Raw genomic sequence first — 15,790 nt, 5'->3', positions numbered from 1 at the left:
GAAGGAAGTAGTCAAGGCGAGCTGTCCGGAGTGTGGGAACTGTTTATGACGATTAGATTAAGGTATCTGTAATCCTAAAATTCTATTGGAAGGGAAGGAAACAGGTCGGCGACGTAGGAAGTGGTGAAGGAAGTAGTAAAGGCGAGCTGTTCGAGGTATGGGATCTGTTTTTGACCATTAGATTAAGGTATTTGCAATCCTAAAATGCTATGGGAAGGGAGGAAAACAGGTCCGCGACGTAGGAAGTGGTGAAGGAAGTATTATATCCTGTACATACAATCAGCTGATAATATTAAATTAAATGTTCTTTGTTTATTATGAATGCAAAAACAAACAAAGTAAGACTTAGTTAGAGTTACTTCATCTTTACATTATGAATCCTTGTTAAACTTGTTAATAAATAACTGTTATTAAAGTTGGTGTTTAATATACAATAATGGCGACGAGTCAAAGAGAAATAAATCAAGCATTACTGTTATTTCTACAAGAGAAGTTTAGTGAAGAAAAGAAACAAAAGATTCGTCTCCCACTTCAAAAGTTGGAACCTTATGATGAAGGTAATGAAACATTTACAACCTACTTACTTAGGCTCACTAACTATCTTGAATTGAATGGATTAGGGGGAGAGGATGATGACAAAACACGCGTGCAGGTGTTAATTAGCTGCCTTAGTCCAAAGAATTTTCAACTCTTAAATGATTTATGCGCCCCAGACTTACCACATACTAAATCGTATAATGAACTGGTCAAGCTACTCAAAGATTACCTTTGTCCAACTCCAAATGAAGTTGCTGAACAACATAAGTTTTACACGCGTTCACAACAATCGGGTGAATCTATTTCCACATACATGAAAGAACTTCGTAGCATGACTCTACACTGTAATTTTTCCTGTTCAAAATGCAAATCCAGTACGATTGACACCCACTTACGCACCCAGTTCATTAGAGGTTTATACAGCAAAGAGATAAGAGAAAGGCTTCTTCAAGAAGATTCCTTGACTTTACAAAGGGCGTATGAGTTAGCCTTATCTTTCGAGATATCGAAACAAGGTAACAATGAAATGTCATCACCAGCTATTGTAAATAAAATTAGTAAAACCATAAAAAAACAACCAAAATCTGACAGCTTTGTATCAATAGATGATTTGAAAGGCAAGTGTTTTAGGTGTGGTAAATCTAACCATAAAGCAAATGAATGCAAGCTACGTAATGCCACTTGTTTTACATGCAATGGTAAGGGTCATACTGCTGCTGTTTGTTTGAAGGCGAGTAAAATGAACAAAGGTAAAGCATTTCAAAAACAAATGGACTCTACGGAAAAAGATTATTCCAGTGAAAATGAAGAATTAGATGGTACAAGTAATTCTTTCACTATCACTGAAGAGCTACAACTCAATTCTTTGTCATCCAAATTCAATGACAAATACTTAGTAACACCGCTTCTAGATGGAGTACAATGCTCAATGGAGTATGATACAGGAGCTGCTGTATCATCTATGTCATTAAGTACCTTCAAACGATTATTCCCACACAAGAAAATTACAGAAGTCCCAAATGTTAAGCTAAAAACCTACACAGGGGAATCGATTAAGTTAAGTGGAACAAGTGAAGTTAAAGTTCAGTTAGGTTCAAAAACAATGGTAGGTAGAATTTTTGTTGTACAAAATAATGTTGATAATATATTTGGGCGCGAATGGATTCGTAACTTTGACATATCTATTCATGACGTAAATCACATGGCGAGTCCTAGTTCTTACAAGCAAAACATCCTACAGGAAAATAATATAAAACAAGACATTTTTGACACATATGAATCCCTATTTACAAAAGAAGTAGGAATTGCACCAGATAAACAAGTCAATCTTCCATTAAAGCCTGATTCAAGACCCATTTTTATTAAATACCGTGTCCCTCCTGTTGCATTAAAAACTAAAATAGAAGACGAATTGTGCTTACTGGAAGAAAAGGGCATCATTTCAAAGGTAACCAATTCAGAATGGGGAACACCCATAGTACCTATATTGAAAGAAGATGGAACAGTAAGAATATGTGCTGATTATAAGGTAACTGTAAATTCCCAACTGCAAAATGATCACTATCCTATTCCCAAGATTGAAGAGATATTTGACAAGTTAAATGGAGGACAATACTTTACAACTTTGGACTTACATAAGGCGTATTTACACCTTCAAATGGACTATGATAGTGCCAACCTTCAAGCCATAAGTACTCATATGGGAGTTTTTAAGGTAAATAACTTATGTTTGGAATAAAAACAGCTCCAAACATATGGCAACGCTACATGGACTCAGTTTTAACTGGACTGGAAGGTACTGCTGTTTTCTTTGATGATATAATAGTTCAAGGAAGGACTATTGAAGAAACAAAACTACGCACGATCAAGGTTTTGGAACGTTTGAAGGAAAACAACTTGCACATAAACAAGAATAAAAGTAAGTTTTTTTCAAGAGTCTGTGAACTACTTAGGATACAAAATTGATGGAAAAGGATTGCATAAGAGCCATGATAAGATAGAAGCTGTTTTGAAATGTCCCATACCCACTAACGTTACTGAATTGAAGCAGTTTCTTGGGCTTGTAAACTATTATCACAGGTTTCTACCCACTCTCGCAACTACGATACATCCATTATATGAACTACTCCATAAGAAGAAAACCTATACATGGACAAAACGATGTAATGATGCTTTTGAGGGCATTAAGAAGGAAATCACATCAGAGAGGGTTCTTACAACATTTTCACCAAACCTACCACTGATACTGGCAACGGACGCTTTGCCTCATGGACTATCTGCTGTTTTATCTCACAAGATGCCGGATGGAACAGAACGACCTATAGCTTTTGCTTCAAGGACATTAAGTAAAGCAGAACAAAATTACAGCCACATTATTAAGGAAGCGACTGCGATATACTGGGGTGTTCATAAGTTTTTCCATTACTGCTATGGTCGAAAGTTTACACTTATAACCGACAACAAACCATTGTCTTCTATTTTCCATCCCTCAAAATGCCTACCACCCTTAACCGCCACTCGAATGTTACACTACGCTCTATTTCTGTCAGGTTTTGACTACGAAATACAGTATCGTAAAGCATCGAATCATGTCAACGCAGATTTCCTATCAAGGTTTCCTGTTAACAATACATGTGATCATCAAGAAACCTTAGATGAAACAGTATCAGACAAATACCTTTTACAAGTACAACTGAATTCCCTTCCTGTCACAAGTAATGAAGTAAGAAGGGAAACTATGAACGATCCAGAATTAAAGTTGGTATACAATGCACTAATGACATCCTCTTACATTACGAAGCCTGAACAATACAAAGGTTTAGAAGGAGAACTGTCAATTGAAAATGGATGTTTATTTAGAGGAGTTCGAGTTGTAATTCCATGTACTTTACGAAAAACTATTCTGAAAGAACTACATGAAGCTCACACAGGCATAACAAAAATGAAAGAGCTAGCCAGGCAATATTGTTGGTGGCCTACAGTGAATTCTGACATAGAAAACTATGTAAATTCATGTAAACCATGTGCATTGAATAAAAACGATCCTCCAAAGTACCATGAACCATGGCCAAACTCCAATATTCCTTGGGAAAGGGTGCACATAGATCATGCAGGACCATTCAGAGGTACATACTTTTTCATAGCAGTAGATTCATATACAAAGTGGTTGGAAGTAAAGGAAACAAAAAGCATATCTAGTTTCTCTACTATAAAAATCTTAAGAGAAACGTTTGCAAGATTCGGCATTCCAAGTACAATTGTTAGTGATAATGGTCCTGCGTTCATTTCACATGAATTTAAACATTTTATGGAATCCAATGGTATCCAACATAAACTGATGGCACCATATCACCCAGCTTCAAATGGACAAGGGGAACGTTATGTACAAACTCTAAAAAGGAAACTAAGTGCAATGGCTGAAGAATCTGGAGACATCCATACAAACCTATGTAGATTCCTTCTACAAACCCGTAAAGTTATGAACATAAGCACCGGAAGAAGCCCTGCGGAGATGATGTTCAAACGGAGTATACGTACGAGAATTGATCTGCTAAAGGCGAAAAGGATCTCTGACACAGAAGGAGTTGGTACCTTGAGATGTTTTAGCACCGGCGATAACGTTCAAGTTCGAGACTACAGAAGTAATAATCCTAAATGGAAATTTGGTAAGGTGGTCAAAATATTAGGAAACTGCCATTATGAAGTTGAAGTTGAAGGTTTAATGGTTAAATGCCATGTTGATCAAATGCGCTCTACACTAGTATCTGTAAATGAACAGTCCGACGAAGCCTCAGAGTCTGAGTCACAGAAACATGCTCAAGTGGTAAACAAACCAAATGACTCTCCTCAAGCATCACACAGGACAAAGAAATTTTATCCATCATCTGTAATAAGAAGATCTCAGAGAATACTGGAGAGGCAATAAACTGATTCTTTTCCAGGGAAGATTATTATATCCTGTACATACAATCAGCTGATAATATTAAATTAAATGTTCTTTGTTTATTATGAATGCAAAAACAAACAAAGTAAGACTTAGTTAGAGTTACTTCATCTTTACATTATGAATCCTTGTTAAACTTGTTAATAAATAACTGTTATTAAAGTTGGTGTTTAATATACAATAGGAAGTAGTCAAGGCGAGCTGTCCGGAGTGTGTAAACTGTTTATGACGATTAGATTATGGTATCTACAATCCTAAAATGCTATGGAAAGGGAGGAAAACAGGTCCGTGACGTAGGAAGTGATGAGAGAAGTAGTAAAGGCGAGTTTTTCGGAGTGTGAGAACTGTTTATGACGATTAGATTAAGGTATCTGCAATCCTAAAATGCTAAGGGAAGGGAGGGAAACAGGTCCGAGACGTAGGAAGTGGTGCAGGAAGTAGTCAAGGCGAGCTGTCCGGATTGTAGGAACTGTTATGACGATTAGATTAACGTATCTACAATCTTAAAATTCTATGAGAAGAGAGGGAGACAGGTCCGCGACGTAAGAAGAGGTGAAGGAAGTAGTAAGGTGAGCAGTGTGGAGCATAGGAACTGGAAACCGTTTGTAGCAGTTAGATTAATGTATCTGCAATGCTGAATTGTTATGAGAAGGGATGGAAGCATGCCCACGACATAGAAAATGGCGAAAGACGTAGTAAAGGCTAGCAGTGCGGAGTGTGGACAATGTTTGTGGCAATTAGATTAACGTATCTAAAATACTAAAATGCTATGGAAAGTAATTAAAACAGGTCCACGATGTAGGAAGTGGCTTAGGAAGTAGTAAAGCATGACCATAGTGTGAGAACCATCTGTGGCAGTTAGATTAATGTATCTTTAATCCTAAAATGCTATGAGAACGGAAGGAATCAGGCCCCACAACGTAGGAAGTGGTGAAGGAAGTAGTAAAGGCTGGCAGTGCAGAGTGGGGGAACCGTTTGGGCAGTTAGATAAATTTATCTAATACTTAAATGCTATGAGCAGGGAAGGAAACAGGACTATGACATAGGAAATGGTGAAGGAAGTTGTAAGGCTTGCAGTGCAGAGTGTGGGAACTGTCTTAGGCAATTACATTAATGTATCTGCAATCCTAAAATGCTATAGGAAGAGAGGGAAACAGGTCCACGACGTAAGGGGTGGTGAAGGAAGTAGTAAAGGTGAACAGTGTTGAGTGTGGGAATGGATTAATGTCTGCAATGCTAAAAGGCTATGGGAAGAGACTGTAGACTGTATGTTAAAATGATTACGAAGCACGAATCGATACATATTTCGATACATGCAATCTTTTACAATAGAAATTTAAAACTGAGTTGACAACAGCTGATTTTTACTCCATAGAGGCTAACAACCATTTTTACTCCCAAAAGAGTAAAAATGCCACTTTAGACCCGCAACGCATGCATTAAAAACGACTGTTTTTACTGCAGTATGACAAAAACAATAATATGAACCCTTGATGACTCCGCTCAATTTTGTGGATGCCTCTGCAAACGCCACCTAGTAATACTAATGTGAAACTTAAATCCACCGAAGCTGTGCAACGTTACCAGACTGTTTAAAGGAAACTAGTCTTAATCCCAAGAATACTGATGATTTCATCCGAATTACCCTCTGAATTTAAGCAACTACAATTTCCTTTGTGTCTTGCTTTTGCAATCACCATTATAACGCACTAGGGCAATCCCTGACTATTGTAGGTTTAAATTTATAAAATGCATGCTTTTCACACGGACAGCTGTATATTGTGTGCTCACGTAGTGGTAGTGCGCCTAAAAACTTGACGGGGGCGTCGTCCTGTAATCCAGCTACTAGGAGGTCACGAATTGTGGATATTTATAGAGATACACTCTGGATGCGATACTCCCTGGTGTGGATTAACGTCCGCACTAGTGAGTACTACGACCATCCACAGTACTATCCTGATAATTGGGAAGCGAGCTGGTGTAGTGGTTAGAGCACAGGACTTCAGTCCCTGAGGTCCCGGGTTCGATCCCCGCCAAGTCACCAAAATGGATTCTATCTAAGTGATAATGCCGCAACCCCTAGGTCTAGCCTGAAGTAATGTGAAAAACAATCCCAGGCTCGTACCTAGCGTCCTAGGACAAAAAAATATTAAAAAAAAACTATCCTGATAATTAGACCAATTCGTTAATACCTTTGACTGTATCCAATAGTCAATGTTAATACCAAGGCAAAAATGTGGTTCGGATTCCACTGTAAACTTTAGGTCCCTTAGTTGCCATTAGCTGTTTGGGCTATTAACATAGATAAAATAAGGATACTCCTTTTATCTATGCTATTAATTAACAGCTGTGTCTAAGGAACTTGTCGGCCTTAGTTACTAACAAGACTACAAGTCTCATTGTTCTTAAATCATTGTGGACGGACTCATCAATTTTGATGTTTATTTGTTTTCACGTCCAGTGCTGATATGACTGAAATCTGTCATCGCTTGCTGATTGGTTCCTGGAATCTGGAACCCAACTTCAGCTGTCTCTAGTAGACATTTCTGAATTTTAATATGACTAATCAAGGTCATTTTAAACTTAATTGAGGTATAATTAATTAACTAATATACATAGTCTCTGTGAAATTTTGAAAAGTAGGGCACTCTTGACATTGTGGATTGCAAAATTCTTCCACTGTCACACGGAGTTTGTAAAAGCGAGTCGAACGCTTGTACTGCCCAGTGAATGCTGGAATCTCGTAATGAACACGTTCCACGCAAAACACACTTACTGTTGTCTGGTAGTGGACTTCGGACCTATCTACCACTGAAGAGACTAAACAAAGTCGAAACAACAGAGCACACTGCTATCCTTAAAGGCGGATAGTCGTATTTGACTTAGCGCAGGGTTAATCAATTTTTGAATCCTCGAACTACACACTACATGGATCGTACACACCCGAGACGGTACGTGTGACGATTCCGATGTTCAGAGAAGTCGGGATTTTGGTTTTGAGATTTAAAATATGAATATAATTTGAAATTGGCAAGGAGTTTGTCTCCATTAACCTTCAAAAAGATATAACCTGTAATTGAGCGCTAGTCAGAACGGGAACTTAATAACGTGTATCCGGGTTGAAGACGTAGGGCAATGCTGGTTTTTATTGCAGCTATCAACCACAAAAGCTTTATGCTGTGTATCATGTCATGTTTTCCAATATAAAGTTCCATTACAAAATCAGTGGAAAATCCTTTTATGACACTAACTCTTACAATTATTTCTTATTGAACTATCTTCTATCTATTTTACAGGTTGATTTCTGCCTCTTTCACACCTTTTCCCTATATTTTATCATATTTTTCTAGACGGATCATCATAGGTTCATGAGATTATTGTCATACTGTACATGCTTTCAATCATTGGAAAAATCTTCGATTGTGTAATACAATACAAAATAATACAAGTGCAGAAGGGCAGGTGTTAAATTGAGCCGTGTCCATATTTAAAAAATGAATAATGGTTTACAGCAACTGGATAAAACATTTTACAATATTTATTTAGAAATATGTGCATGATTTAGAAAAGTCATTAAGCTGGAAAACTGCAATATACTGCAGACTTTTCAGAGAGGTTACTTCGATTACAGGTAACAACCAATTAACATTATTTTTCGCTTTTTTTGCCACATTACTATGTCATTCGCAGGGCCGGTTCTAGGCATTTTTTAGAGTTAAGCGAACACCCGAATCAGCGCCACTTAGAATCCCCCCCTCCCCCCAAACCATGAACATAACTTAACCGTATTTGTGAATTTTTTCCCAATAATTTTGGGAAGAATTTTTCAATAAGTTTAGGTTAGAAGAATACTTGCAATAAAAGGCTGTTTATTATTCGCAGAAATTTAACATTTTTACAATTTTACTCATCATACAAACTTTAGCAAAACCAAGGCCACACAAAAAAAACAGGCTTTAATGCTCATCAAGCATGACGTCACGATAGAAGACGGCAATGACGTAATGTTTGCCGTTTGTGATCAGCTGCTTGTGTTAATCTTTCCTTGGAAAATAAATAAATAAATAAATACCTAAATCATTGCCGTCTTCTATCGTGACTTCTTTGGGCTGAATGGGGTCGCCACCAGATGATTTAAACAAAAATCTACTCATTGATTTGGCTTCTTTTTTGTATCTTCCTCTTCCAAATACGCCTTACGCTTTCTATAATAAGTGCCAGACGGTTTCTTTTTTCTGCCATTGTTTTCACAAGATGTTTCGGCTCGCAAGATGTTTTACTCATTCATTCAGTTTATACTTTCTTCTTATTTAATGCGCTAATCTATATATTAATTTGAAACTGTTTTTCTTTGTCATAGCTATTTTGAGAGAACGACTGGGCGTAGCAACTCGGTAGGGGTGTCTAAAGAAAGGTCTTGGTCTGTAGATGAGCCATCAAAAGAGAAACGTGCTAAATTCCCTAGGAGCTCTGCCCCAGTGGCCTTTAAAGTCCCATCCCATGTTATTATTATGGAGGAAAACGGGGGTTTTGTCACAGCTAATTTGAGAGAACGGCTGCGTGTAGAAACTTGGTAGGGGTGTCTAAAGCAAGGTATTGGTCTGTAGGTGAGCCCTCAAAAGAGAAACGAGGTAAATTTCCTTGGGACTCTGCCCCAGAGGCCTTTAAAGTTCACTCAGCATTTTTGTTTACATTACGACCATATGGACAATTTTACACTACTTTTAATGAACCAGCTGTTAATATTAAAATTGTATTCAAAGGTCTACTGAAACTGTCAAAATTAAATGTTTACATTATTATTTATGATTTTAAATTGATTCTCCACTGCATGGCAAGTTTTTTATAGTTTCAACAAAATGATGAATTTATGATACGTTTTAAATGTTTTGTTCAAAAATCTATGCTTTATTGCTCTTAGAAAATTTTAAATTATGAAATAAGAGTGACATATAATTTTCAAAGGAACATATAATTATTCCTTATCGGGTTAGCTTATATATATTGTAAGGTTGGCACTTGCCTTTTTTTCCTACTTTCAATCACCATTTATTTTTGAATTCAAGAAAGAACACCAGAAATTCATTTATTGGTATGACAGTTTTCGATAATCGGGTTGAAAATTGTGTCATAGATGAGTAACTTACGTTGAGGATGAGAGCTGTGTTCAAGTTTTGGAATAGACTAACTACGGAGTATGTTTCATCTATGGTTTTGGTGAAGTAGGTGAACTAATGTCAATTCAGGTATTTAAAAAAATGTGTAGGCCTACAGGGTTTTTACTTTGATGTACACATGTAGCTAGGTCGAACAACGCATCTAAAGCTCACTACATACAAAACATTCGGAAACACAACAGTGTCATCACATCTCATCGCATTTGCATAATTTGTTACCAAGGCTGGACTAGGTTATGGATTTGGTTCCGCAAATGTTCAAGATTTGTGATCAAATTTCCTACAATTATGGTTCATTCCATCCACGAAAAACATGCACAGCTTTATGTGGTCGATGTGGCCAGGCAAAACTACCCCATAAGCTAATGAATTATCAAGTAAGAACAGGATGATTAAATACATGGGTCGATGTGGCAAGAAAAGGAATTAAAATTGCTTAGATCGAAGTAAGAATGTTACTGCTATCTGGAGAATCAGATATTTTTATCAAATAAAAAAAAACTTATTTAAATGCTGATAAAATTCTGTATTTTATGACCAAAGATGAAGATTTACTTATAAATCTGGATACAATCTGAATGATTTTTCTAAAGCAGATGGAATTAGTTGTTAGCAATAAATATTGACTCTTTCCCGTAAGATGATAGACTAATTATATGAACTCATTCTCCCATATAGTGAAAGTGGCTTTGACATGAAACAAACTCATGAACAAACAATTATACTTTTGGGCAACCTAAATCCGATAAAAGGGTAGGAAATATTGTGTTAAACGAATTCAACAATCACGTTTTTTAGGGAACACAATCGTCATACTTATTATTATGCTTATCCTCCCTTCATTTAACTAAGATTTTAATTACTTTACTCTATCGCAGTTAGCTGAATTTACATAAAGCCTCAAGATTAACCGTCGATTTCGACGGGGTTCCACTAGTTATAAATTAAACTTAAACCACTCGTAATCATATACTTATCAACAATCATGAATCATCAAAACAATGCCAATACGATACCGATACGGTATACGTATACAACTTTAGAGTGCAATACAACGTAATGCTCTGCTCTAGGATCAGAGCCAGAGGCAGAAGGGAGGGAAGGGAAGTTTCATGTTGTGTCAAGTGGCGGGGGGCACACGGGAGGGACGATGGCTTAACATAGTGTCAGCCAGCGTTCGCCGCTAGAACCGCTAAGTCGAAAAATTTAAATTAATTTTATAATTTTTAGTAATAAAATTAACTTTTTAATCATAAAATTAAACTGTCAGAACCTAACCTAACCAACCAAACTTGCTGATAATATAAAAAAGATATAAGATAAAAATCAAATAAAGTAAAATCTTTGAAAAAAAGTCAGCCTCTCGACGGGTCTTGAAACTCGAGACCTCCTGATCACTAGTCCGATGCGCTATCAATTATGCCACGAACGCCACTGGAATCACATTGTCCCGTTACGGTATTCATGTCGCCTCAAGAGAAGACATTATAGCCACTAGAGATATGACGTCACCACACCTTTAGCCATCGACCCTCCCGTATGCCCATCCGTGACAAGTGGCGCTGCGCGCTTGCTTATCTCATCTCGAGCATGAGCGAGTCGTGAAATGAAACCCACAGGCGCCGCGCTGTACGCTGCCGACTGCCGAGCGTCAGCTCACTACAAATCGAAACTGCAAATGGCATTGAGTCCTTCAGTTGTAGTGCTGTACAAATATACACATTTTTCAAGTGCTGTTGGTACAAACAGAATAAATGTCTTTATTGTGGTGCTTTGAATACCTGAACTCTGAGCAAAAATAAACAAAATTACGTTGTTCACGTAAAAAAAATTGTTCCGTTGGCGCCACGGCGCCACTTTTTCGTGGCGCCATATGCGGCCGCGTAGTTTGCGTATGGGTTAAACCGGCCCTGGTCATTCGTATTATTTTTTGCCAATGAAGCTGCACAACTATATAAATGAGGAGGCCCCTAAAGTTCAAGAATAAAAGCCAACTTCACTTCATGTATATTCCACTACACCTAACATTCCGTAGAGAGATTATATTGACAACTTTATGTAACTGGTAAGGCTGAGACAACTAACTGACATCCCCCATGTCAAGGACAGCTTTAACAGTAACCCCACAACCAATTTCTCAAAACTGTGCTAGAGGGTTATTCATTGGCTTAGAAGTACGATACGAACTGACGCGACGTGACGAAGGAAAAATCAAACTTACACTGTAACGGATATACCTCTCTTTGAAGTTAGAACGTGTCTTCCCAACAAACAGATTTCTTTTTCAAATAAAATCATAGATTAATCTCCATTACACCGATGAAATAACAGAAGTGTTTAAGTACAAAGATCCATCAATACGATTTTAATACTATTTAAAGGTTCTTCCAAACGAAGAGATACCAGATAGCATACCAACAACTCCGATGACGTACAGTATGGGAAATATTTTATTCATTGAATGATCAACCATATTTGGTAACTAACACAATTAATATCATTATTGTTTTTACACTTATTAATCTTTAAACATTGCTAAATGCTCAAAATATGTATAATTTCACTCAATTTATCGCAGTTAGATGAATAAGCGTAAGCCTTGAAGAAAATAACCGTTGATTTTGACGGGTTTCACCTAGTAATATATGTTAAGGACGAATTAAATTTTTCATTGTCCAACTGAAGTTTTGAATTTTGATGTTTCTAAATTTTGAAAAGATGAAATTGTCAACTTAGAGTTGACTACAAGACTACAAGATCGCGCCACTCTTCCTACACTCATCCTTCACTCATATTTGTGTTAAAATACGCACATAGTGGCGTCCCCATCTTAAATAATTGATATGTATACACCTAATAAAAAAACAAAAAACATGTAAAAAAAAAAAAAAACTGGCAATTAAGTAAAATATTATTTTTTTTTTTTGTATACACGTTTATTATTCATCCTAAAGAACAAATTACCATTTAAAATAATAGTTGTTAAGCGCAGCAATGCATGCTGGGTAATTAATAGTTTTCAAAATTAAGGAGTACCTAAGCTTTTAGGTCTCATGGTAAGACCTGGGCCCGGTACCGATTTACTTTTTTGTTTTTAGGTCCTCAGAGTCTAAAAACACACTAAATTATAATTAATCTATTTATATATTAGCATGATAACTCAAGCTTTAATGATCCAATTTTCATTAAATTGGGTACAAACGTGTAAACCTAAATTTATTTGAACAAGTTCGCCAACCAGCATGATCGGACTTTGGAAACGGGGACTTGTGTGGGGTAAATTTGGATTTTTCCCATTTTTGACCGTAAAAACATAAAATTTCACAACTACTTTCCATAGTAACGATTTTGTAGCTTGAAAAAATAAATAACTACGAATATAGTTAAAAAAATCTACTATATTTAAAATTCCCATATCTTATGGAGGATAAATAAACTGTAGTTGTTTGCTTGTATATGGATACTGTATATTTTAACCAAATTTGTCAATTTTGTTTATTTGATACTATCATAGACAAAAAGAATGAAATATAGACTGTCAGCCGTGCTGCGGTTGCCATGGTTACCATAGGTTCCGGCGCACACCGCTGTAGTTTACGTAGCGCGTACGCCGTAACTACCGTGGTGCTCCAAGCGGTGTGCGCCAGAACCTATGGTAACCGCAGCACAGCTGACGGTCTATATTTAATTCTTTTTTTCTATGATACTATCAACATTTCAATAACAAAACACACCTGTTAAGTGTCTAAGAAAACATTAACAAAACACACATTCTCTATAGCAGCAAACGCAAACCTGAATACTCATTAAAATTAATGTTAAAAGGAAATAAATCAGACAATTTGAATGGAACATTTTAGTATAAAATCCAGCCAGGTAAATAGAATTTTGCTGAGTTGCAGGGTTGCTGCAACGGAGGTATTTTGTGAATAAGTATAATTTTTTCCAAACATTTATTATATATTTATAAAATATATTTGCTAATAGTTCTAGGGTCATTTCCATTAATATATTGTCCTTTTGTATATTTATTTATTTAATTTATTTAAATTTTTTCCACTTCAGAGTTTATAATCTGCCAGACAGTTTTTTGTATGTTATATTTTGTGATCTTGGTTACAAAGGTACCTTGTTCAAGCTTGGACTTATTTTACCTTATAGTTCCGGGTTTGCTGTTTTAACTCTTTAGGGTGTAGTTTTTTCTTTTGAATTTTTAAACCTAACTGCATTATTACTTTTTCCATTTTAAAACCATCCTAAATCCAATCATATTTTGTTTTATATCAATCACCATACATTTGGGGAGTAATATATCAAAGTAAAATTTAAAAAGACAGTAAAAATGTTAATTTTAATGAAATTGTACATCAATGCTGAAGTGAAACCATCATTCACTTAAACTACAATCAGCAACTAACAGGAGTTATCTGTAGAGGTAATCTTTGCTGGATATGTTTTGTACTAAAACACATAATGTGTATTTAACGTAAACATAGCAGCTTTATATTTCTATTGTATAAGACATAAACCTGCCTGGTTTAGCTAACATGTTTATATGATGAATGTATAATAATTACCAATGCTTTGGATGATAGAAGCAAACTCACTGGTACATTTTCATCAACAACCTGCTCCAAAACTGACCTGAAATATATAGTTAGGTTACATGGAGTATAATTATATTATGTCACATTATTGTTCATGTTGTCCATTTGAATAAACTCAATCTTTATGCTGCCTACATAACATAATTCCAAGATGACAATATATTCCATTTAGTTCATACATCTTTTACACTACTGGTACGTGAACCATTATTTGGAATGTTCTTAAGAAGAGATTCAGCAATTTTCTGGATTGATTTTAAGTTTCTTGACAGCTACTATGTCTTTCATTATCTTTAAGTATATAGAACCAGAAAAAATCCAGGATTCAATACCAAACTAAAGGTTTAAATTAGACATGAGTATCCAACAGGTCTAAATCACCAATAATTAATTACGTGGCTAGAGAAGAAGACTTGTATGTGTATAGGGTCAGATTTTAAAAACAAATTTAAATATTTTGGTTTACAAGGAAGCTTTACTCTTATTAAGGGTTCACTTAAATATAATGTATATTGAACAAACTAAGGAGATTCTATGAAGGACATTGTTACAGCTCTACTATAGAGAGAGACTTACTTATTTGTAAACTGACTCATTTGTTCATATGTCTTGAGAGATAATCGCCTTGTGTTTTCATCCATTGTGTATAGGTAATCAGGTATTATTGGAACTGAAACATAAATACAATTTTTTAATCAACGAAGCATGAAATGCACTTGCCTCAATTGTAATAATTTAATATGCTAGGACTCTTGTGTATCTGAAAGACCTGCTCTGCTGGCTATGGACCGTTCACAAAAGAAAGCTGGTTTACAAGCACTTGTTGGCAAGCGCTTCTAAGCTCCAACTGGCATGAGAAAATTGTACATTGTATCAAGCATGTGCGTTCACAGACAAAGCCTGTCCCGGCTACCAAGCACTTGCTACAAGTTCTGGCGACAAGCACGCTAGAACGTTTTGTACTGTACAGACAGGCTCTTGTTGACCGACACCAAACCAGTCAGTGACAAACAACCATGCAGTATGGATGTCGACGAACTGACACCTCAAGTCTTTAGAAGAGGGGCTATTTGGGAATAAACTACACCTCAAACTACATGCTAATAGAGTTCATGTGGATGTATCTAAACATGGTTAAATCCATTTTCATAAAAAAACCTCACTTTGTCCAATTTCAATTGAGGAAATATGTGGTGGTATTCTCCAAACCTACCTCTTCCCCAGTTAAATTGCATAAAAACTGACTTTTTCTACGAATTTTTAATTCAACATTTTCAAGTGAAAATTGCTCTTCATCACTTGAGAAATACATTGTCTCAACCAAAGCTGAGAAAACACTAAGCTTGAAATGCAACCGTTGGTTGTGTACATACCACAAAATTCTCAAGAGTGCTTGGATCAAGCGCTCTTTGTGAACTATGCTAACTTGCAAGTAAATATATTTTAAATATGTATAATGGTACCCATATATTAGTATTATTAGTCCAGCATCTATGGGCAAAAATGCACTCAAAGGGTCAGATACA

At 36.1% G+C, this 15,790-nt stretch overlaps 1 protein-coding gene across 2 annotated transcripts in view; it reads right to left on the bottom strand.

Annotated features, from left to right (window-relative positions):
* Positions 1–15,790, bottom strand: part of LOC128982026 (synaptic vesicular amine transporter-like) — a 55,442-nt gene that overhangs the window by 33,768 nt on the left and 5,884 nt on the right. For both annotated transcript variants that reach the window (XM_054401067.1, XM_054401075.1), the window contains exons 3-4: positions 14,841–14,934; positions 14,235–14,301 (exon numbers count right to left, since the gene is read on the bottom strand). In XM_054401067.1, coding sequence (XP_054257042.1) covers positions 14,235–14,301; positions 14,841–14,934 — 161 coding nt within the window. The remainder of the gene's footprint in view (positions 1–14,234; positions 14,302–14,840; positions 14,935–15,790) is intronic.

This window comes from Macrosteles quadrilineatus, unplaced genomic scaffold, assembly GCF_028750875.1.
Source record: "Macrosteles quadrilineatus isolate MER2022 unplaced genomic scaffold, UCM_ALF_1.0 Scaffold_1__1_contigs__length_201487025, whole genome shotgun sequence".
Classification (NCBI taxonomy): domain Eukaryota; kingdom Metazoa; phylum Arthropoda; class Insecta; order Hemiptera; family Cicadellidae; genus Macrosteles; species Macrosteles quadrilineatus.
This window is presented reverse-complemented; position numbering and strand designations above follow the sequence as displayed.